Raw genomic sequence first — 25,853 nt, forward strand, 5'->3', positions numbered from 1 at the left:
AAATGGGAGAAAAATAAAATCGAGAGGTGAATCCCAATAAAAATAGGAATTTAATTAGTCACGGTAAAAAACGGAGGTAACGGACCCACCTACGCGTTTCACAGTGTAGCGCTTTATCAAGGTCTACATACATACATTGGCTGAGTATATTTGAAGCCTTCTGCTCGATGGTGTCGGCAGCCAGGGTTGTGCATAACCCGCATGTAAAGACTTCCTGCGTGACACGTCATCACGTCAGGATTGTGCCACGCACAACAAATACAACTTTATTAAACGAACACAGAGACCCACAAGATATAAATCTGTGAGTAGACAGGAACTGCTTACACATGAGCCATACTTTGCAAAATCCTAGTTTAGAGATTTTGTTAAAATTCCAAATCTGTACCTTTCATTCGCTTTGCCGAAACACACATTCCTACCTTTACATGATCGGCCATTCACTGAGACGGTGTACCCACTGTCAGGGCATGCACACTGGTAACTGCCAGGCGTGTTAACACAGCGGAAAATACAAAGTCCTCCAATGCTCTGAATACATTCATCAATATCTAAAACCGTAAAACAAAAAGTAAATTCCAACATGGCTCAATTTAGAAACATAATCATAGACAGACATCTCTTTCCAACTTCCTGTAACCTGATCAATGATGGGAGAAATCACCAGGGCAACTTTCTAGCCAATAGTTCAATGACAGTAGGGTACAGTAAGTGTTATACAGTAAGACTGTTTAGGTTCATTAAGTCCTCCGCAGACATTAAAATAACACAACTTTTTAGGCCACATGCTTCCCCTTTATCAGCTGAGCCAGACATTCCTCCGATATGCAGTGTTTATACAGAGTTATCCTGCGGGGATATATAAGCTGCAGTGAAGATCTCTGACAATTGAGGAGTGAGGGGACATGACTGAGGGCTTATTGCCCCCTGGATGTTTAAGAGTGTAGGGAGGTAGACTAGGGACAAGCCTATGAACTTGTATAAGTGTGTAAAATTACCCACCACTCCATTGAAAGACTAGAGGTCTTCATTAGCCCACCTGGTCCTTCCAACTGCTAGAGCATCACAGATCATGGATTAATATGTAATGGAATAAAAAAGGGTGGATTCTTTCACATCAGTGGTTGGTGGGAAACAGTACCGTATTTAAGAGGCTTATGATATGGTGGACCTGTGGGTGGTCTGGTTGAGAAGGCTTTTTGCTTGGCCAAGAGCAGCAAGCATGAATAAATCCTGTGGTTTGGTGATAGTCCGTCTCAATGAATAAATGCTGTGGCACTCCACTCTTAGGTCAATCTTTATAAATTCTTTATTCTAATATACATCAACGTTTCGATGTTTCAAGACCACCTTCACTGGGAAATTCTTGAAACACCGAAATATTGATGTATGTTAGAATAAATAATTTATAAAGATGTAAATAACACTGGAGTGCCATAGCATTTATTTTGTGAGATGGATCATGCACAGTAGCAGCACCTGTGACTGTGAGCACACAGCAAACAATGCAAGCAGCTTCAGTTGCTAATTAAGGTACGGTAAGGTAAGTCATCTCTTTTATTTGACTTTATCCATTGGTGATAATCTGACCAGGAGGGTGGCTGGTGTTTAGTTATTAGAATAAAGATGTTAAAAGTTGCAAATACCCTATATATATATTGGAATTAAAAAACTTGGCACTATAAACTTCCCTACTTTTGTTCAACCACTGAAATACTGGTGAAAAAGGGGTAGGAATTAATGTGAGAGCTCTGCACTGGTTACAGCTTATATTACAACATTGTGGTATGCAGAAGAATAATAAACCAATTGTGTTTTCCATGCCAGCCTGGCAGTCAGAAATGGAGAGGTCATAATTGTAATGTCTATGCATCCTACCAGCATATTCCACTAACTTTGTCCCATACACCATCCCACTCAACTTGAATAGTTTGATGCACTCTCAGTACATCGTTCCCAGAGATCCAAAGAGGCCACCTTCTCATGGATCGAGGTCATAGAGCCATTGGCCCCAGAGTGCATGACAATAATAAGCCTAGGGACATGCAGTCATTGCAGAAACACCACATAGAGCGTTTGTTTTAAATAACCACAACCAAAAAGCCTAACCTCCCAAAGCTCATACTGTATGCTCATCAGAAAGTTGGGCTATCCCTTCTCTGGAGGCCCTACCACGTGAGTTTATTTCTCATGAATATTCTTACCTTGACATGAGAAGCCATCATCTGCAAGCTTGTATCCCTCCTTGCAGTAACATTGGTAAGACCCATAAACATTAGTACATTCCTGGTTACATGGATTATTTTCACACTCGTTCACATCTGTATGAACAAACAAGTTATTGTAGACATAAAATGAATGTTAATAACAAGATTATTTTAATTATGTTAAGTAAAAGGTAATGCATGTTATACTGGTAAAAACCGGCAAAAAAAATGAACCATTTTGATGCCCTGGGTAGTCCCTACTCACTACCTTTATGGTTATCCACAGTACATTTATTTTGACTGCTCTATTACTGTAACTACAGTATGACTGCTGTGTGAATATTGTAATGTACCCTAAGTCTCCATGTATTCTTGCCATTTATAAAGTGTGAACATATTCTGATGTGTAAAACAATATAAGGTGACAAAAAATAATATTAGAATAAATACACGATGTATAATAGGCTTATCCAAAAGTTGGCAAGGTACCTTCCTTGTAGAAGGAGGGGAGGGTATTTATAACATGAGCTTTGGGAAAGGTAAAATAGAAGGGATTAAGACACTGGGAAAGATGAAGACATGGGGAAGGAGAGGAAGCAAATTTAGCAATAGAGAGAGGGTATGTGTGTCTGTATATATATATATATATTTTACAGGTGGTCCTCGGTATCCGACGACCCGCTTTCTGTCGAATGCCTTATCCGACGCTACATAATGCAGTCCGCTGGATGCATTATCCGACGGTCACCGCCGCGGATTAACATGGACCCGCATTCTGACGGTCCGTTATCCGACGGCAGTTTGAGGGACGCATTACGTCGGATAAGCGACAACAGGCTATATATATATATATATATACACACACACACATACATACATACATACATAATCAGGTATGAGGTTATAAAGCGCTTTGTCTTTTAGTTTTTTTAATTCCAGAGGATGTAAGGGATCAGGGAATGATTTACATTTAGCAAAATGATAGTGAAATGGGAGGAGCTTTGCACTTGCAGTTTAAACGGGTTGGAACGGCAGAAGATGGTAAAAGTCCAACCTCAGTGCTAATACCAACTCCGATTTTGAAAAACGCAATGCTGACGGTCGCTATAAATAATGACACACTCAGTCAAGAGCAGAAAGCTAAACAGTGCAGCGGGAGAGCCTCTCAGGAGGCGGTGAAAAATCACATACGGTACGCGAGGGACCTTTTTTTTTTTTACAGTCTCAGTCCCTAATTCTACAATAATCCTCGCCAACATGGGTCTATGCAGTTGTTTTGAGATACTCAGTGGCTTTGATAATAACATTACGTGGTTCGGACAATTTACTAGTTATTAGGAAACATGTAATTGCAAAATAAATAGCAGATCATTGGTACAAGAGAAAGTATTTACCTTCACAATGTTTTCCATTATGTGATAGCTGAAAGCCAGCAAAGCAAGAACACTGGTAGGATCCTATAACATTGTCACATGTGTGGTGGCAGAGGCGCCCTGGGTACATCCAACATTCATTTATATCTGGTGACAAATAAATAAAACAAAGTGAATTTCTAGTTGGTTGAATTAACCATATAAACATGTTACTGGTTTTAAATTGTATCACATAGGTATGCTAATTCTGCAAGGTATCTATGGGGCAATGGGAATAATTTACCACGAGAGAGGTACAAGTACCGCAGCCCTGGACCAGTTGTAGCCCGGGAGGATTAAAGCGGGACCCCTGCAGCGTTAATCCTACTGGGCCAGCCAGTCTGATAAAGCTGCACAGAGGAGTCCCAGATAGAAGCAGTCTCTCTCCGTGTCCTCCCGAGCAGCTCAGAAGGTGAGAAGCAGTCTCTCTCCGTGTCCCCCCGAGCAGCTCAGAGGGAGCGGCTCAGTGAGTAAAGACACTGACTGGCACTGAGAGCTTGAAGCAGGGGAGCCTGGTTCAATTCCCGGTGTCGGCTCCTTGTGACCTTGGGCAAGTCACTTTATCTCCCTGTGCATCAGGCACCAAAATCATAGATTGTAAGCTCCACGAGGCAGGGACCTGTGCCTGCAAAATGTCTCTGTAAAGCGCTGCGTACAACTAGCAGCGCTATACAAGAACATGCTATTATTATTATTATTATAAATCAGAAGGTGAGAAGCAGTCGCTCTGCGTGACTCCCCGAGCAGCTCAGAAGGTGAGAAGCAGTATCTCTCCATGTGTCCCCAAACAGCTCAGAAGGCGAGAAGCCGTCTCTCTCCGTGTATCCCCGAGCAGCTCAGAAGGCGAGAAGCCGTCTCTCTCCGTGTATCCCCGAGCAGCTCAGAAGGTGACAAGCAGTCTCTCTCCGTGTATCCCAGAGCAGCTCAGAAGGCGAGAAGCCATCTCTCTCCGTGTCTCCCCGAGCAGCTCAGAAGGTGAGAAACAGTCTCTCTCCTTGTCTCCCTGAGCAGCTCAGAAGGTGAGAAACAGTCTCTCTCCTTGTCTCCCTGAGCAGCTCAGAAGGTGAGAAGCAGTCTCTCTCCGTGTCTCCCCGAGCAGCTCAGAAGGTTAGAAACAGTCTCTCTCCTTGTCTCCCTGAGCAGCTCAGACGGCGAGAAGCAGTCTCTCTCCGTGTCTCCCCGAGCAGCTCAGAAGGTGAGAAACAGTCTCTCTCCTTGTCTCCCTGAGCAGCTCAGAAGGTGAGAAGCAGTCTCTCTCCGTGTATCCCAGAGCAGCTCAGAAGGTGAGAAGCAGTCTCTCTCCATGTCTCTCCGAGTGTTCACAATGCAAGAAGCAGTCTCTCTCTCTGTCTCTCCCTGAGCAGCTGAAAAGGTGAGAAGCAGTCTCTCTCCATGTAGCTCAGAAGGTGAGTAGTCTCTCTCCATGTAGCTCAGAAGGTGAGAAGTAGTCTCTCTCATTTGTCTCACCAGTGCAGCTCAGAAGCAGTCTCCGTATCTGTCCTGCCCCATGATGACATAGATGACAGAATATGGATATCTCCATCACAAAGGGGGGATATTATAGGACCATATTCGGCCATCTATATCATCAAGGGGATTGGACAGGACATTAAATATAATTTACTGAAGCCTTGTACAGTAGCTGTTGAAATAGTTTATTTATTAGACATTTAAGCAGTACAGATGTAGTAAAACTTACTGTCCATGGTGCTGCGGTCACAGGATCGCAGTGCCACCGCGTGCAAGCACAGCCTCAAAAACAAAAAGCTACCAGGAAGGATTAGCTCTGTGCGGGTTCCTGCTTTTGCATGGAACCACGTAGTATTAATTCTGCTGAGCCAGCCACCAGTCTGTAAGAGATACACAGAGGATTCCCAGAGTTCCAGGTACTCTTCCATTTACAACAGGGAGGATACTCTGTCAGTTTCCTGCAGGTGACCCATAAAACTCCAGAGGCTTCATCATCATGTGGGGTGGTCACCCTGTTCTCTGTGTCCTTCAAGCCAGAGCTGCTGTTTGTCAAGGCTGTTATCCCAGGCCATCCACTCCAACTCCGGGACCGGCATCACAAATTCACGTTTAACTTGTTGAACGTTTATGCTCTCACGGCTGTGCCCGAGAGAGTGAGGTTATTTGCCAGTCTGTTAACTTACCTGGAGACCGTCAATGCAGATCATTGTATGGTACTCGAGGCTCTAGACTGAGTCGGGGCAGAGCCGTACTCCGTCTCTGCATCGGCCATGCAGGGACTCATCGCCCGCAACCTCCTTGGTAGAAATCTGATGGGAACATCCAGGGGGATCAGATACTTTTATGTACATTCAGGAGTGGCGTGGTCTGGTGACCCACTGCCGGATTGACAGACTTTATCTATCTAGCTACTTCATGTCGCAAGCCCGGTCCAGTACCATTAGGTTGGCGCCGTTCACGAACCACAACTGTGCATCTGTGACGGTGGCACTCACACCATCAGCACCCTTGGCCGCCTATTGGCACATCAACAATGCCATGTTGAAGGATCAGGGCTTTGTGATGTTGGTCCAGGAGTTCTGGATGGCCTGTATTTGCCATGTTGAAGGACCAGGGCTTTGCGATGTTGGTCCGGGAGTTCTGGATGGCCTGTATTTGCCATGTTGAAGGACCAGGGCTTTGCGATATTGGTCTGGGAGTTCTGGATGGCCTGTATTTGCCATGTTGAGTCAGTGGTAGAATGTGGGCTGAGTACACTTGCACCTTTTGTGTCGGGAGTATGCCAAGGGTGTGAGCAGGCAGAATGATGCTTGTAAAAAAGCTTTCCTTCAGGGCAAGGACTTTGATTATTATTTAGCTGGTGATCTCTCCACTCTGGCACCAGCTCCTCTCCTCGAGTCCGACCCCTGAATTTATCACCACAATCCCGAGGAAGTTGCTGGACTTTCTCTGGGTGGGAAAGCATTGGGTCTCTGCAGGTGCTCCTTCAGGTGCACACCTTCCGCCTCCAATACCTGCAGAGATACTTATACGCAGACCCTGCTCCACAGTGATGCACACTGGCATTCAGCTGCCTGTGCCACCTGAGTAATATGGGGTAAATCCGGCAACTGTTTATCAACAAGCCAGAAGGGTTTGGGAGAGACTGCTAGGGAACACTCAAGGCCTGGAGCATTGTCCCCCAGCATCTGTCGCCACCTCTGCTAAGTACTGCAGATGGCCTGAGTCTGGGATCTCCTGGACTATAAACGAGCATGGGCCTACTTACCCCAAGGGTTCAATGCCCTTGGTTCCAGGAGGTCAAGGAAGCCATAGCCCCTGACTTGTGCACTTTCTTGGAGGGGGTCTTGCAGACCAGAGAGCCATGTTCACATTCTTCTCCCACCTCCAGCTCTACGTATGCTTCCTCAATCCTGCCTTCCCCCTCAGACTCCTCCTGTCCTCTTGAAATAGAAGTTCAAAGTAGCAGCCTGACAGAAATAGTGGGAATTTAGGTGGGAGACTGATCCACAGTGCACTGAGCACGGGTGCCCATTTTGCAGCCCAGGGGAATCAGTTTTTTTATATATCTATCCTATGCCATGCAGCAGCCCCTCTTGTCACTCTTGAGGGACCTCCTTCTGCAGTTCTGGCTGCTTTTCTCTCGTCTTTTTCTCCCAGTGTCCTTGAACAATAGGGCCAGGGACCTCCTTGTCTACCTGCTCCTGGCATTAGCCAGACGGACTATATACAAGTCCAGGAAGCAGTGTGGATGGGGAAGCTCCACTTGCCTTTGAGGTTCTGTTCTGGGAGCTGGTGCACTCCCATATCTGAGCAGAATTCACCAACACTGTGGCCCCTGGACAAAAACCAGAGTTCATCTTCTGGCATGCCTTAAGCAGGGTGCTCTGCCTGGTATCCCCTCCAAACAGGCTCATGTAACATCCACCTCCTCATTCAGTGCACTTTTTATTTCACTGTGCATTAGTATGTGGGTTATGTTTTTTTCAATTGGTTTCCTGGCTTTTCAATTTCTCATTGGTCTACCAATGAGTTTCCTGTGCCCCTGATTGGTGTTCATGACTATCACTGTCAGTAATGCCACCTAAGGTTTTGTTAGTCAGGGGAATTAGAGCACGTGGTGGATTTCTGGGTAGAGGGCACCTCATGGGTACACATTTATATTCTCATTATTGTACTGCAGCTTGGTTTTTTTAATGTACTTTTTTTGTCACCACAGTACAGGACCTGCATCTTGCTTAGGCTTAGCTGTGCATGTACAGTATACAGAAGTGCAGACAATGTATTAGCAGAAAGGGTTTGCGTACGCGTGTGCTTGTTTTTCTTTGGTTACACACTTAGAAGGCCCCGGCATGCCCACTTCCATGGAAGATCTAGGGATCAACATAATCTTATTTACTCAGTTTTTAATATTGGCTAATATAGTAGCAGAGAGTAGCGAAAGGTCAGATGGTGCTACCTGTGTGCCAACCAGTTTACCCAACACCTGCGAAATGCAATGGCGTTAAACCAACTGGCACTGATTGGCTGCTGTACTAGCAGAGAACAAGTATAGAGAGGTCAGATGGAGCTATGTATTTTTGACCAGTAATTAGGTTTTGTTTCAGTTCCCATTCGGATCTCCTACATAGTTACAGTCACAGGCTCTGGAATAACCTGGAGAGCATGTGTCCCCGGGACCCAGATTCTGGGGATCTGCACACTCATCCTGTTCTGGGGTTTGAAATTCGAAATCCATAAACATGTCAATGCTTAATTATAATGATTATATATATATATATATATATATATATATATATATATATATATATATATATATATATATATATATATGCAAATATAGCTGTATGCTCATCTGCATGTCTATATATATATAAAAGAATAAAAGAATTTCGTTAGCCACAGAACGGTATTGTCTGTTCTTTTTTGATTTTATATATATATATATATATATATATATATATATATATATATATATATATATATATATATATATATATATATATATATATATATATATGTATACACACACACTCCTGACTTGGTGTACACTATTCTAACAACCTGTGTGAAACTAGTTAGCTGGAGCTGTGAGTGTTGATACATCTTTCCATACTTTATGTTACGGGTGCGCAAACTGGGGGGGGGGGCGCAAAATTATCTGGGGTGGCGGAGCACGCGCGGTCTCCGTCGGCTTCTGGCGACATGTCGCTATATTTGACGCCGCGGGGTCACATGATGTCAGAAAATGTCGTCAAACAGGTAAAGGGGGGTGAGGGGGGCGCGAGCAGGGGGGAGAGCAGGCTGGCGGGCGCAGACTAAAATGTTTGAGCCCCCCTGTTTTATGTATTCTTTTTACTGTTTGTATATTCTCTGACTAATTAGATTTGTCTGTACAATAAGTGTCATTTCAGTCAAATTGAATAAAAAGCATGCTAGTAAAAGTAACAATGACTCGTAACAATTAATTGCACATACCAATGCACATTCTTTTAAATGACTCGTACCGATACCCAATCTTGCAGTCACAGCGGTAAATTCCAGGCAGATTGTGACAAGATTGTTCTGCGGAGCAATTATGGACCCCAGTGTCACATTCGTCAATATCTGCAGAAAAAGATGTCAATGGTTTGTTACCTACATTATTATTTTGCAAGTTTTTTGTATTTAACGTGCTTTATAAAGGGGCATCATTATGTTCCGTTCCATTCGTCACTCGGGTTACCCCTCCTTGCCCGGCTCTTACTTAAAGGAGGGTCACAAGTGTGTAAAGAAGTGATGTAAGTTAGTGTCGACTCTTATACCCTTTCCACAGGGTGGTGGTGTTCATGCTGTCTGGTTCTGCAAACTGGTAAAAACGGGTGCCAGGGACTTTTATACGACAAGACCGTTTTGTTTTATTGAGACAAGACAATAATTCATATACATTTCTTCCCTGTGTGCCATATAGATTCCCAGGGAGGTACACACGGCTTGTAATCACCTTCCCTTGCCCACGGTCAAGGGGAACTGCATTTCTATAACTTCAGTGATCTGGAGTTATTCCCAGGTACTGTCCTAGACTCAGCATAGGGGGGGACTTCAATCCAGGTTCCCATCTACCTCCCATCCTTACAATGTCCTAGCAGTCTTCACTTAGCCACCTGGTGTGTATGTACTTAAGAGTTGACGTTAGAGCAACTTTGATTATGGCAGTTCCTGGAAACCCTGGTTTAGGGACCCCTTGCTGTGGACTGTCACGCACGTCCTCCTTTAGAAATAGATAAGAGTTGTGGCTTCTTTATACAATATATAGTGCCTTATCTAGCTGGGGACACTTTTCCCTAACTGCAAAACCATAAAAAGGTGAAAAGAGCATTCTTCATTCAAACTTACACATAAAGGACATGCTAGTAACAGCATACACATAACACATTGAGACTCTTCTCCTCTGGTGTACTAGAAGAATCTGGGGTCTGGAAGCTTTTACAGCTCCTTTATACCCCTGAGTGATGTCACCATCGTGCCCCTGCTACTGGGCAAAATACAGACATCACTAACCAATCAGATCTTCCATCAGCAGGTTCTACCTAGTTCTAGCAAGCCGGGTTCCACCAAGCTCTGGAACTAAGGAGGGGTTGGTCACCTGACAAGGACTGCCCTGGCAACACAAAATACACTACAAAGAACTGGCTAAAGTTAGCTGAGGCCTTCCCTAAACATTAACCTGTTAACTCCCTATTAACCCCTGCTATGGCCAATAGTAATACCTCTTGGGGTATTACACCTGTTTAATGCAAAATAAGATCTTGTTTGACTTTGCAGCTACTGCATGACATTGGGCACTATTGCTAAGCCTGCTGTCTACAAGCACTCCTAAATCCTTCTCCATCAAGGATTCCCCCAATTTATCCCCATTTAATTTGTAAGTCGCCTGTTTATTCTTGCATCCCAAATGCATAACCTTACATGTATCTGTATTAAACCTCATCTGCTATTTACCTGCCCACGTTTCCAGTCTCTCCAAGTTCTTTTGGAGAGAAATTATATCCTGCTCTGATTCTACAACCTTACACAATTTAGTATCATCAGCAAAGATGGAGACTTTGCTCTCTATGCCAACCTCAATGTCATTAATAAATAAGTTAAAAAGCAGCACTATATACAGTATATGTGTTTAGCTTTTGGCTGAGTATTAAAGGAGCATGTACAGTACCAACACAGACATTTGTAAATGTTCTATTTAAAATGTACTCATAAGTAATAAACATTCTTACCAATGCATTTTGTTCCATTTTCATTTGATTGATATCCTCTATTGCACTTTAATTGGTTTCTCTGGCAAACATAGGATCCCATGGTATTTAAGCAATTGAATCCTTGCTTGCATGGTTCAGGAATAGATGTACATTCATTTATATCTGCATACAAAGAACTGCAACTTAATAAACGTTGCATTGAAATAAATTATATATACATATACAAAAATATGTATTAGATATAAAAAGGTAACGAACAAACATTTTCTACACAGACTGCTCATTGGTCCATCAAAAGAAAGCTGTACTCATCCCCCTCTTTACCTGCACTCATCCCCGCCCCCCTCCCCCCTCCCCCTCCAGTCCCTCCTTGTCCTCTCGTCTCTTTCTGTTGACGTTCCCTGTCTCTGCTTCTTCCTTCCCCCAACATAGTATATATATACAGGCATACCCCGGTTTAAGTACACTCACTTTAAGTACACTCGCGAGTAAGTACATCTCGCTCAATAGGCAAACGGCAGCTCACGCATGCGCCTGTCAGCACGTCCTGAACAGCAATACCGGCTCCCTACCTGTACCGAAGCTGTGCGCAAGCGGGGAGACTATAGAGCCTGTTACAAATGCGTTATTTACATCAGTTATGCACGTATATGATGATTGCTGTACAGTACATGCATCGATAAGTGGGAAAAAGTAGTGCTTCACTTTAAGTACATTTTCACTTTACATACATGCTCCGGTCCCATTGCGTACGTTAATGCGGGGTATGCCTGTATTACTCAGCAAGAGCCGATCCCTCAACGTGGACTGAAATAGGCCGGATCCAAGGTCTAAATTATCTGCAGCTTGAGTATAACCGGAGAGGTAGTGCTCCACTAAGACTGTTTTGAATTTCTACTTAATAATACTGCTATTCGGTAGAGGATAATGTTTATATGGTCATATTGTTGGATATACTATGTCTATTTCTTGTACTATGTTGAAAACGAATAAAAACTATCTGAGGAAATAAAGAAAGCTCTACCGCTATAATACACTTTGTGAAGGTTATTCATGAAGCTGATTAAATTCACTGGAAGTTTCCCTTTTGCAGTTTCATGAATAACCTCCTACAGTACAGTACACTATCCAAGGTCAATGCAGCATTCACGTTAATTTTATCCTTTATTTTCCTTTACAGAGCAAGACATTAATTTAGGCAAAAATATGAAAATCCACCCTCATTCTTCAGATGAATGGGGTTTAACATTATTGAATTTTTTTTTCATCATTACAAAACCAGATAACTGAAAATATTTGTACCTTTGGGATTAAAGCAGAAATCTCACACAAAGCAAGCTTTTTTATTTATATGAACCTGGATCCCAGAAGCTGAACTGCTGAACTCAAAGCTCCAGGACAGCCCCCCCCCATTCTCCTCCCCCCCAAATTCACAAGATATAAATTTTTTAGTTTTGATATTTCTTCCACGGAAAATGAAAATGGATGTGGGGTAACCCAGCTTCGGTGCAAGGGTATTCGGCGCACTAGGGGGATCTTTCAGCCTTGAGCCCCTCCCCCCGTTAAGTTATCACGCATTCCGTACTAATGTATAATACTGTAACTTTAACCTTTAACTCTGCGTGCAATGTCTTGTATATAATGTACTGTATAACGCTTTTCACTTAATGTCACTATGTATTTGTCATTATAACTCTGAGCCCAGGACATACTTGGAAACGAGAGGTGACTCTCACTGTATTACTTCCTGGTAACACATTTTATAAATAAATAATACAAAATGAGATAAACGGAGACTCTCTCTCACACACACAGAGCTTCTCTTGCGTTCAAACGCCTCCTCCAGATGTGTGGTACTCATACATACATGTTCAACTAATCACTGGAAACAAGCACATGCTGTGGGTGTGGCAGAGGTTGTGATTGAGAACTCTTGTGCACAATCTGACATGGGAAAGGTAATGTGGGGAGGAAATGTGGTCTGACTCATTTGCCATCAATCCACATAGGTCAGGACTGCGAGGATGTGCGCAAGGACCTCAGAAGGTAGTGTGACCGCTGTGTGACCGCTGTGTGACCGCTGTGTGACCGCTGTGTGACCGCTGTGTGACCGCTGTGTGCCCTTTCTAGAGTGAGTCATTGTTCCAATGACAGTTCTTGTTGTATCTATAATATAACAAAGGGGTGCGCACCCCCTGGTCTGTGCCCCCCCCCCTGCTTATCTGCTCTAGGGCTTCACGGCGTCATATGACATCACAACGTTATGTGACGTGTTGCCATTTTGACCCCGCGGTGTCATTTGATGCTGCGTTGTCATGGCAACGCATCGCCGACGAGCCGGCTGGGAGCAAGAAAGGTAGGTTGCAGAGGCCTCCCCCGGCATTTCATTTACATGCCTGGGGGAAGAGCACGGGGCCTCTGCAACCGCCGAGCCCCCCAGTTTGCGCACCCCTAATATAACATATTATATGGATGGGATTGTTAAGAATGAGATAATGCTGACTCGGTTTTCTAGCCTTGTGAGAAGGGTAATACTGATAAATTCATACGTCCGCAGAGGGAGTTACTTGTGTTAAAAAAAGGCATCAGGTAAGACACTCCAATGTTCATTTTCCATAAGAAATTGTATCTGTCATGTCCACCAGAAACAATAAAAGGTGTTATTATGTTACAATAAAAGGTGTTATTATGTTACATACAATGTGGTATTATGTTACATACAAGGTGTTATTATGTTACATACAAGATGTTATTATGTTACATACAAGGTGTTATTATGTTACATATATAGCCCCCGTATCCCTCAGGGGATTGTCACATGCTGCGGGTTAGTCAATAGGGCGGCTGCATTTGCAATTAAGGCCTTTTCAGTGCAAGGGAGCCTGCACTGACAGTTCTGAATAGTTCTGAATAGAGACAGTTAAGGCTGCAGTTACATGTTGCTAGGCAACCAGTGAAGCTGTGAGAGATGACAGTTTAGACAGCTTTTAAAAAGAGTAGGATTGGGAGCTGGGAGCTGGGGGAGTTAGGGTGTGTGTGCAGGGAGCAGTAGCCCCTAGCACTAGTCCTAGTTACCCCCAGAGGTCCCAGATAAGTTACCATTCCCCAGTTTGTGGTTGCTTCAGGGACAGGCCCTACGTAAGGAGATCTGCCCCTTTAGCTATTTGGTTAAGTTAGGACACACTCAGTGTCGAGCAGCCTGATTACTGGGTCTGGGCTCAGACCCCAAAGAGTTATATAGAGACTATCTTCTCGGAGGACCTGCAAAGCAGTGACTGCGGCCGGTTGCAGACGGATCCCCGTCAAAGTACAGACGGTGCGGAGCTGCGGTGATATTATCCATGCTGGAAGTCACCCCACGCGTAGGAGGACATCACGTCGGATCAGGCGGATCCACTTCAGTGTATAGCGCCACCCGCGGGCTGGAGCCCCGGGCAGGTATCTATAAAGAGTGCACCAACACGTCAAGGGATAGCGCCATCTCCAACACACGTGGGTGGGGTTGGACATAAGGTACTTTGGGGAATACCTATGTTGAATTGTGCACCCGGTGCACGTCCATGTGTGTGTGTATACACATTATTCTGTGTGGTACAGGTACCGGAGTTATTATTAGTAGTTACAATAGTAAACAGTTATTAGCATACACTGTGTGTGTGTTTTATTATTGTGGTTCCTGTAAGAGGACCATCCCACTCAGGTGGGAACCCTTACAGGTGGAGGCGCTGTGTACGAAGAATCAGGTAACCCCAGGCTCCCAGTGGTGGAGGTTCAGGTCTTCTGTGAGCCTATCAGGTAACGCACCACACCCGGTAACATAAGTGTAGATTTCCCCACATGGTCCCCATCTGCGATAGGGGGGGAAAGGTGTTACACATACAATGTGGTATTATGTTACATACAATGTGGTACTATGTTACATACAATGTGGTACTATGTTACATACAAGGTGTTATTATGTTACATACAAGGTGTTATTATGTTACATACAAGGTGTTATTATGTTACATGCAATGTGGTACTATGTTACATACAATGTGGTACTATGTTACATACAAGGTGTTATTATGTTACATACAATGTGTTATTATGTTACATACAATGTGGCCGCTGTTGCTGTTTTGAGGATTTTGTTTGTAAAGAGCAATTTTAAAGGGAAACTACATGTGTGCAAAATTAACAAATGTTAAGTCTGAAATATTATTGCACATTAATTGGCTTTGGCTGTTTATTCAATACTGAAAAGCATTGTTCGGTGACAGGGCCGGCTGGGAATATTGCGGGCCTCTTACCTTCTCCTTCACCATCTCTTCCTGCAGGGTCCCTCATCCTGGCGCCGCGACGTCAAATGGGGTCGCGTTGCCATGACAACATGACGTCGAGATGCCGTTGTAATGAGAATGCGGCGCCATAGGGCATCCTGTTGTCATAGCAACATGACACAGCATGACACCACTACATCACCATTTCCCGTTGTTATGGCAATGCAACATCATTTACCATTGCGGCGCCATCATGAGGGACCCAGCAGGATGATATGGCGAAGGAGAAGGTAAGAGTTCCAGAGGCCGCGCACTCTTCCCCGGCAACTAGTTTCATTGTTGTGGGGAAGAGCACGGAGTTCTCTGTAACCGCGGGGCTCGGTGTCGCGGCACAGACGGCATCGCCATCAAGCCGGCTATGTGGGATAATACCTAATACAATTGCAAACCTGCGTCCAAGATTTCCTAACCGCCGAAGTACTTTACAGGTGGTATTTGTTTTCACCGCTTTGAACTTGTCAAACTTACAGCTTCAAATCAACTTTGATCAATAATGAGTTTTACTGGCGACCAGTAGGAAAATTCTGATAACATCCACGCTTCACCATCCACGCTTCACCATCCACGCTTCACCATCCACGCTTCACCATCCACGCTTCACCATCCACACCTCTGCAGCAGCAATCCGCTCTATCCACCATACAAATACAAATACACCGCTTTTCTTTTTCACCATTGCGATATCCGACGGTTACTGCTGTTGTTCAACTCTGGAGATGTTTAGATGCTGAAAATGTGCCTTCGTGAGAGGTTACAATGGTCAGTGCCGGCCACTCTCATTAAGGCAGCAGTTGCCATGGTAACAGGGGATGCCAGTAAAATACTAAACAGGTGAATAAAGCAAATCCCCTCCCCCGCCCCCCACCCCCCCAAAATAAAAAAAACCCCACTGTGGATCAGCACAATATGACAATCATTTTATGTTATGATTTTATTTTTTTATTTATTTTTAGGGTCTTCTGCGTTAAATAAGATTATTCTAGCTAAAAAAAAATATATAATGGTCCCGTTCCACGTCGCTCCGTTCAGTCCGCGATCAAAACGTCATGTTGTCAAAACCAGCGAGGGGCGTTCTGTTCCCAGCGGTTAACGGCAATCCACAACGCTAATTATATGCAATAACTATGGCCGGTAGATGTTATTAGAAGCCATGTTAAGTGTCTCCTCTCTATCCCCCCTCTCCTCTCCAGCACAACCCATGCTTCAGGGTCTGGATGGGTATCGGGTATTACATAAGTAACGCATCGTTAAATACCTGCGTTAACTATAACGAAGTTCTGTGGATTCGCGTAGTTACAGGGAGCACTTGTTCTGCATGTCATTAGCACCAACGTCTGTTACACTAGTGCAAGGGCACGCTACAGCTGAACACCACACAGCACTGCGTTAGTGACCTTTCCAGATACCTGTTAGCACTTAATGAGGTGTTAACGTGTTACCGCTTCGTTAAGTGAATAACTGAGCTTTGGGGATCTGGCTCCAATACTTTTCATCTAAAAATAAAAGACTAATTAGAGTCCACTCACACACATTCATTTATTGTACCAAATATGTGGTAAGAGAAATAGAATGGTAAAAAAATCCATATACAGTGGGAAGCTATAAACTTACCTTTGCAAACACTGTCCTCCATATCATAGCCATGTTCACAGATAACTTCTTGGAGACATATGAAAGATTCAACTGTATTAACACAACGCTGGCCTTTAATACATGTATGTAAATTCATAACACATTCATCCATATCTGCAATTAAAAGTACAAAGGTGGTGTAAATATTAGGTGGACGTACATATAGAATAACAAAATATACATGTAATTTACTAAAGGAATATACGTCACTTATCTCTCACTCCTCGGTATTGAGCTTGTATTGACAAATGCATTAATGGGGATCAGGTCATTTGGGAGTTTGCTTAGGAACTCTCTTCCTCTTGTAGGCTCAAGTTCTATTTTTGATAGGCTTACTGTACCTGCCTCAGTCACCACCCTACTTTCTTAGGTTGATCACTTTAAGCTTCAATCAGTTGTAGCTTAATTGCCTGTTTGGGTATTTGTAACACCCTGTGTTTTATTTTTTGTACTATTAAAAGTGTTTTTAGAATTATCATCATATCACATTATGGATATCTCAGCTCTAACCTTACAATATACTTTTACACTTGCACTATGTGATTGAGTGCTGTAAAATAGGGTTTTTTTCACTGATCCAATCGCCCCATCTGGGACGTTTGTTCTATCAGTTCTTAGTGTAGCCTTTCACTCCATTCCCTATTGCACCTTTTACATTATCTACAGAATTGTTCATTTAGGAGTGCTGGTGTTTTGTTTATTCGTTGTGTCATACTTTTATACATATAACATAGAAAAAAAAACTGTTAACACAGGCAAATGTTTACATCAGTGCCTTAGCCAATTAGTCTGTTTTTTTCAATACGTTGACTCCCCAGTTCTTTGTCTTCAGATCTCCCTATATAATGGGAAAATGTTTTTAACCTCTCTTACTTAAATGTGTCTATCGGTTACTTGGGGACCCTACATCTAATCCAGGGATCCCATAGCCTCAGGAATTTGTTCTGCTTGTCCTCTAGGTAGCTCGTAAGTTTTTTCATAATCATCATATCACCGATCTTGTTTTTAACTTCTCTAATCATCGAGCACCACTCATTCTAATGGCAAACATCGCAACCTTGCCGTCTGCAAACCATCACCCAAATTTCTAGTTATACAGCTATTCCCTTTAGCAGGGGATATTGAACTCAAACCAGACCCTCCTTTCTCAACCCTGTCCTATACCCCTGGTAATGCCCCCTTTAATTCTAAAAAGAGCCATCTGTCACCCATATACCTTAAATATTAGCATCCCGCTGCCCAAACCTGATGAAGTAAGGGCAAGGTGCCATCATTCTCACCGAATCATGGCTAACTCGAAAAACACTTGATACATCAATCGCCATTCAGGGATAGACAGTTGGGTAAATCAATGCATAGGAATACTTAATTACTTCCCCAATTAATGGAAAAGTATACGCCAGTATATTTTCATTTCTTTTACATGTTATTTGCTTCCTCCGATCATAACGGAACGTTATAATATCACCATTATAAAAATGTACAGAAGATTCATCTGCAGACGTTTCTAAGATATTGCAAACATTTACCTTGCTCGGACTTTGCCGTTGGTTCAGGTCTGGGGTGAATGTTCATATCTGGGGGAATGAATTCCTCCTCTCCATTGCAGCAGGAGACCATCATATGACTGCAGGGATCGCCCAGATTAAGGTTTGCCTCGCAGGAATTGCCCTCCTTTTTTATCTTTAGTCCCATAGAACAACAGTCACAACAAAGCTACGGGGGGGGGGGGGGAAATGGCAAGGAAGACAATAGCCGAAAAATGGAATGATTATTATTATGATTATGGTTGTTAAAACATAAGGTGTATCGGTGGGAATCAGAGAGGGTAAATATTGTGTAAACACAAATTATAGCTGCAAACCCTATTTACTGTCTCATTACTACCCTAATGCACAGATTCCCTGCCACACACTGGTACACATACTGCACAGATTCCCTGCCACACACGGGCACACACACGGCACAGATTCCCTGCCACACACTGGTACAAACACTGCACAGATTCCCTGCCACACACTGGTACACATACTGCACAGATTCCCTGTCACACACTGGTACACATACTGCACAGGTTCCCTGCCACACACTGGTACACATACTGTACAGATTCCCTGCCACACACGGGTACACATACTGCACAGATTCCCTGCCACACACTGGTACACATACTGCACAGATTCCCTGCCACACACAGGTACACATACTGCACAGATTCCCTGCCACACACTGGTACACATACTGCACAGATTCCCTGTCACACACGGGTACACATACTGCACAGATTCCCTGCCACACACGGGTACACATACTGCACAGATTCCCTGCCACACACACTGCACAGATTCCCTGCCACACACTGGTACACATACTGCACAGATTCCCTGCCACACACGGGTACACATACTGCACAGATTCCCTGCCACACACGGGTACACATACTGCACAGATTCCCTGCCACACACACTGCACAGATTCCCTGCCACACATACTGCAAAGATTCCCTGCCACACACTGGTACACATACTGCACAGATTCCCTGCCACACACGGGTACACATACTGCACAGATTCCCTGCCACACACACTGCACAGATTCCCTGCCACACACACTGCACAGATTCCCTGCCACACACTGGTACACATACTGCACAGATTCCCTACCACACACGGGTACACACACTGCACAGATTCCCTGCCACACACTGGTACACACACTGCACAGATTCCCTGCCACACACTGGTACACATACTGCACAGATTCCCTGTCATACACTGGTACACATACTGCACAGATTCCCTGCCACACACGGGTACACATACTGCACAGATTCCCTGCCACACACGGGTACACATACTGCACAGATTCCCTGCCACACACTGGTACACATACTGCACAGATTCCCTGCCACACACTGGTACACATACTGCACAGATTCCCTGCCACACACTGGTACACATTCTGCACAGATTCCCTGCCACACACTGGTACACATACTGCACAGATTCCCTGCCACACACTGGTACACATACTGCACAGATTCCCTGCCACACACTGGTACAGATACTGCGCAGATTCCCTGCCACACACTGGTACACATACTGCACAGGTTCCCTGCCACACACTGGTACACATACTGCACAGATTCCCTGCCACACACGGGTATACATACTGCATAGATTCCCTGCCACACACTGGTACACATACTGCACAGATTCCCTGCCACACACGGGTACACATACTGCATAGATTCCCTGCCACACACGGGTACACATACTGCACAGATTCCCTGCCACACACGGGTACACATACTGCACAGATTCCCTGCCACACACTGGTACACATACTGCACAGATTCCCTGCCACACACTGGTACACATACTGCACAGATTCCCTGCCACACACTGGTACACATACTGCACAGATTCCCTGCCACACACTGGTACACATACTGCGCAGATTCCCTGCCACACACGGGTACACATACTGCACAGATTCCCTGCCACACACGGGTACACATACTGCACAGATTCCCTGCCACACACTGGTACACATACTGCACAGATTCCCTTCCACACACTGGTACACATACTGCGCAGATTCCCTGCCACACACTGGTACACACACTGCACAGATTCCCTGCCACACACGGGTACACATACTGCACAGATTCCCTGCCACACACGGGTACACATACTGCACAGATTCCCTGCCACACACGGGTACACATACTGCACAGATTCCCTGCCACACACGGGTACACACACTGCACAGATTCCCTGCCACACACACTGCACAGATTCCCTGCCACACACACTGCACAGATTCCCTGCCACACACTGGTACACATACTGCACAGATTCCCTACCACACACGGGTACACACACTGCACAGATTCCCTGCCACACACTGGTACACATACTGCACAAATTCCCTGCCACACACTGGTACACATACTGCACAGATTCCCTGCCACACACTGGTACACATACTGCACAGATTCCCTGTCACACACGGGTACACATACTGCATAGATTCCCTGCCACACACGGGTACACATACTGCACAGATTCCCTGCCACACACGGGTACACATACTGCACAGATTCCCTGCCACACACTGGTACACATACTGCACAGATTCCCTGCCACACACTGGTACACATACTGCACAAATTCCCTGCCACACACTGGTACACATACTGCACAGATTCCCTGCCACACACTGGTACACATACTGCGCAGATTCCCTGCCACACACTGGTACACATACTGCATAGATTCCCTGCCACACACTGGTACACATACTGCACAGATTCCCTGCCACACACGGGTACACATACTGCATAGATTCCCTGCCACACACGGGTACACATACTGCACAGATTCCCTGCCACACACGGGTACACATACTGCACAGATTCCCTGCCACACACTGGTACACATACTGCACAGATTCCCTTCCACACACTGGTACACATACTGCGCAGATTCCCTGCCACACACTGGTACACATACTGCACAGATTCCCTGCCACACACTGGTACACATAATGCACAGATTCCCTGCCACACACGGGTACACATACTGCACAGATTCCCTACCACACACTGGTACACACACTGCACAGATTCCCTGCCACACACTGGTACACATACTGCACAGATTCCCTGCCACACACGGGTACACATACTGCACAGATTCCCTGCCACACACTGGTACACATACTGCACAGATTCCCTGCCACACACGGGTACACATACTGCACAGATTCCCTGCCACACACGGGTACACATACTGCAGATTCCCTGCCACACACTGGTACACATAATGCACAGATTCCCTGCCACACACTGGTACACATACTGTACAGATTCCCTGCCACACACTGGTACACATACTGCACAGATTCCCTGCCACACACTGGTACACATACTGCACAGATTCCCTGCCACACACTGGTACACATACTGCACAGATTCCCTGCCACACACTGGTACACATACTGTACAGATTCCCTGCCACACACTGGTACACATACTGCACAGATTCCCTGCCACACACGGGTACACATACTGCACAGATTCCCTGCCACACACTGGTACACACACTGCACAGATTCCCTGCCACACACGGGTACACATACTGCACAGATTCCCTGCCACACACTGGTACACATACTGCACAGATTCCCTGCCACACACTGGTACACATACTGCACAGATTCCCTGCCACACACGGGTACACATACTGCACAGATTCACTGCCACACACTGGTACACATAATGCACAGATTCCCTGCCACACACATGGGTACACATACGGTAGAGATTCCCTGCCACACACGTGTACACATACTGTAGAGATTCCCTGCCACACACGGGTACACATACTGCACAGATTCCCTGCCACACACACTGCACAGATTCCCTGCCACACACGGGTACACATACTGCACAGATTCCCTGTCACACACGGGTACACATACTGCACAGATTCCCTGCCACACACGGGTACACATACTGCACAGATTCCCTGCCACACACTGGTACACATACTGCACAGATTCCCTGCCACACACGGGTACACATACTGCACAGATTCCCTGCCACACACTGGTACACATACTGCACAGATTCCCTGCCACACACACTGCACAGATTCCCTGCCACACACGGGTACACATACTGCACAGATTCCCTGTCACACACTGGTACACATACTGCACAGATTCCCTGCCACACACGGGTACACATACTGCACAGATTCCCTGCCACACACGGGTACACATACTGCACAGATTCCCTGCCACACACTGGTACACATACTGCACAGATTCCCTGCCACACAATGGTACACATACTGCACAGATTCCCTGCCACACACTGGTACACATACTGCACAGATTCCCTGCAACACACGGGTACACATACTGTAGAGATTCCCTGCCACACACGGGTACACATACTGTAGAGATTCCCTGCCACACACGGGTACACATACTGTAGAGATTCCCTGCCACACACGGGTACACATACTGTAGAGATTCCCTGCCACACACGGGTACACATACTGCACAGATTCCCTGCCACACACTGGTACACATACTGCACAGATTCCCTGCCACACACGGGTACACATACTGCACAGATTCCCTGCCACACACACTGCACAGATTCCCTGCCACACACGGGTACACATACTGCACAGATTCCCTGCCACACACTGGTACACATACTGCACAGATTCCCTGCAACACACGGGTACACATACTGTAGAGATTCCCTGCCACACACTGGTACACATACTGCACAGATTCCCTGCAACACACGGGTACACATACTGTAGAGATTCCCTGCCACACACTGGTACACATACTGCACAGATTCCCTGCCACACACGGGTACACATACTGCACAGATTCCCTGCCACACACTGGTACACACACTGCACAGATTCCCTGCCACACACTGGTACACACACTGCACAGATTCCCTGCCACACACTGGTACACATACTGCACAGATTCCCTGTCACACACGGGTACACATACTGTACAGATTCCCTGTCACACACGGGTACACATACTGCACAGATTCCCTGCCACACACGGGTACACATACTGCACAGATTCCCTGCCACACACTGGTACACATACTGCACAGATTCCCTGCCACACACGGGTACACATACTGCACAGATTCCCTGCCACACACTGGTACACATACTGCACAGATTCCCTGCCACACACGGGTACACATACTGCACAGATTCCCTGCCACACACGGGTACACATACTGCACAGATTCCCTGTCACACACGGGTACACATACTGCACAGATTCCCTGCCACACACGGGTACACATACTGCACAGATTCCCTGCCACACACGGGTACACATACTGGTGAGATTCCCTGCCACACACTGGTACACATACTGCACAGATTCCCTGCCACACACTGGTACACATACTGCACAGATTCCCTGCCACACACTGGTACACATACTGCACAGATTCCCTGCCACACACTGGTACACATACTGCACAGATTCCCTGCCACACACTGGTACACACACTGCACAGATTCCCTGCCACACACTGGTACACATACTGCACAGATTCCCTGTCACACACGGGTACACATACTGCACAGATTCCCTGCCACACACGGGTACACACACTGCACAGATTCCCTGCCACACACACTGCACAGATTCCCTGCCACACACGGGTACACATACTGCACAGATTCCCTGTCACACACGGGTACACATACTGCACAGATTCCCTGCCACACACGGGTACACACACTGCACAGATTCCCTGCCACACACTGGTACACATACTGCACAGATTCCCTGCCACACACTGGTACACATACTGCACAGATTCCCTGCCACACACTGGTACACACACTGCACAGATTCCCTGCCACACACTGGTACACATACTGCACAGATTCCCTGCCACACACGGGTACACATACTGTAGAGATTCCCTGCCACACACTGGTACACATACTGCACAGATTCCCTGCCACACATGGGTACACATACTGCACAGATTCCCTGCCACACACTGGTACACACACTGCACAGATTCCCTGCCACACACTGGTACACACACTGCACAGATTCCCTGCCACACACTGGTACACATACTGCACAGATTCCCTGTCACACACGGGTACACATACTGTACAGATTCCCTGTCACACACGGGTACACATACTGCACAGATTCCCTGCCACACACGGGTACACATACTGCACAGATTCCCTGCCACACACTGGTACACATACTGCACAGATTCCCTGCCACACACGGGTACACATACTGCACAGATTCCCTGCCACACACTGGTACACATACTGCACAGATTCCCTGCCACACACTGGTACACATACTGCACAGATTCCCTGCAACACACGGGTACACATACTGCACAGATTCCCTGCCACACACGGGTACACATACTGCACAGATTCCCTGCCACACACGGGTACACATACTGCACAGATTCCCTGCCACACAAGGGTACACATACTGTAGAGACAGCGATACAGTTAATCACACACCACTGATGGTCTCACATTTTCAGCATGTGTTTTTTTAGCCTATATAGGTGTTAAGATTGGATATCTTATTTCCCCCAGTGATTAAAGTGTGATGGTACTAGGATATGGAGCACCTCTACGCTCCACCCAAAGTACCGCTCAACCCCGTTACAACGCGATCCGCTTATAACGCGATGCAGGCGTGGCTCCCAATTTTCGGATTTATGAATACTTTACACCACGATTATTGGTATCTTAAACACTTTATTGTACAACGCATACAATTGTACATTATTTCTAACGCGATCCGCTTATAACGCGATGTGATTCTTTGAACCGCAAGCACAGCGTTATAAGGGGGTTGAGCTGTACCGCTGATTTTTTAGTTACAAGCTTAGAACGACATTTTATTTTCAAAGAAATATCCAATTATTTGGACAGCGTTTCTTCATTCCTTTTTTTTCTCCAAAGCAGAAATATTGTTTAAACCTTTCTAAAATACAGTCCAACAGATTTGGCTTGAAATGTAATAAGTGTAGAGTTTTAAATGACGCACATAACCACTACTTTTTTTTATCCCCTTTATATGTCCCCATATTAGATGGAAACACAGGGAATATTTCAGTCTTTTTGAAATTATTGAAAATACTTCATATATTTCGGATCTGTATAGGAAATGCAACAGATGCAAAAATGGCACCATCTAAAAATATTACTGCACATTACTTAACGTTCGTCCTAGGCGGAACTGCGCCTTCAAAAAGGTTATTACAATGCTGAAACTTTGAAATAATATAATTAAATGTTGAACGTGAGACACGACTGAATAAAGTGACAAATGTGACAGATCTTGCCTTAAAAAAAGATCGTTCGCAGATATCGCCCCCTGCAGGAAAACACGTGCCGCCTTCTTTAGCTGCGATCATTCCAGCGATGCAGGTGTTTTCTCTCACGTAGGAAATACAGCACTGTTTTTCAGCCAATCTACAACAAATACGAAACGATGGAAATCAAT

General features: G+C 45.4%; 1 protein-coding gene across 2 annotated transcripts in view; it reads right to left on the reverse strand.

Moving 5' to 3' along the window:
• The window catches only part of FBLN2 (fibulin 2), a 108,324-nt gene that overhangs the window by 23,366 nt on the left and 59,105 nt on the right, over positions 1-25,853 (reverse strand). Inside the window, exons 4-11 of one of the 2 annotated variants that reach the window (XM_075574050.1) lie at positions 25,693-25,822; positions 18,311-18,497; positions 16,761-16,895; positions 10,846-10,989; positions 9,068-9,196; positions 3,602-3,727; positions 2,205-2,321; positions 423-551 (exon numbers count right to left, since the gene is read on the reverse strand). In XM_075574050.1, coding sequence (XP_075430165.1) covers positions 423-551; positions 2,205-2,321; positions 3,602-3,727; positions 9,068-9,196; positions 10,846-10,989; positions 16,761-16,895; positions 18,311-18,497; positions 25,693-25,822 — 1,097 coding nt within the window. The remainder of the gene's footprint in view (positions 1-422; positions 552-2,204; positions 2,322-3,601; positions 3,728-9,067; positions 9,197-10,845; positions 10,990-16,760; positions 16,896-18,310; positions 18,498-25,692; positions 25,823-25,853) is intronic. The other variant, XM_075574051.1, reaches the window with a different exon arrangement.

The sequence above is a fragment of the Ascaphus truei genome, chromosome 17 (assembly GCF_040206685.1).
Source record: "Ascaphus truei isolate aAscTru1 chromosome 17, aAscTru1.hap1, whole genome shotgun sequence".
In the NCBI taxonomy this organism is placed as follows: domain Eukaryota; kingdom Metazoa; phylum Chordata; class Amphibia; order Anura; family Ascaphidae; genus Ascaphus; species Ascaphus truei.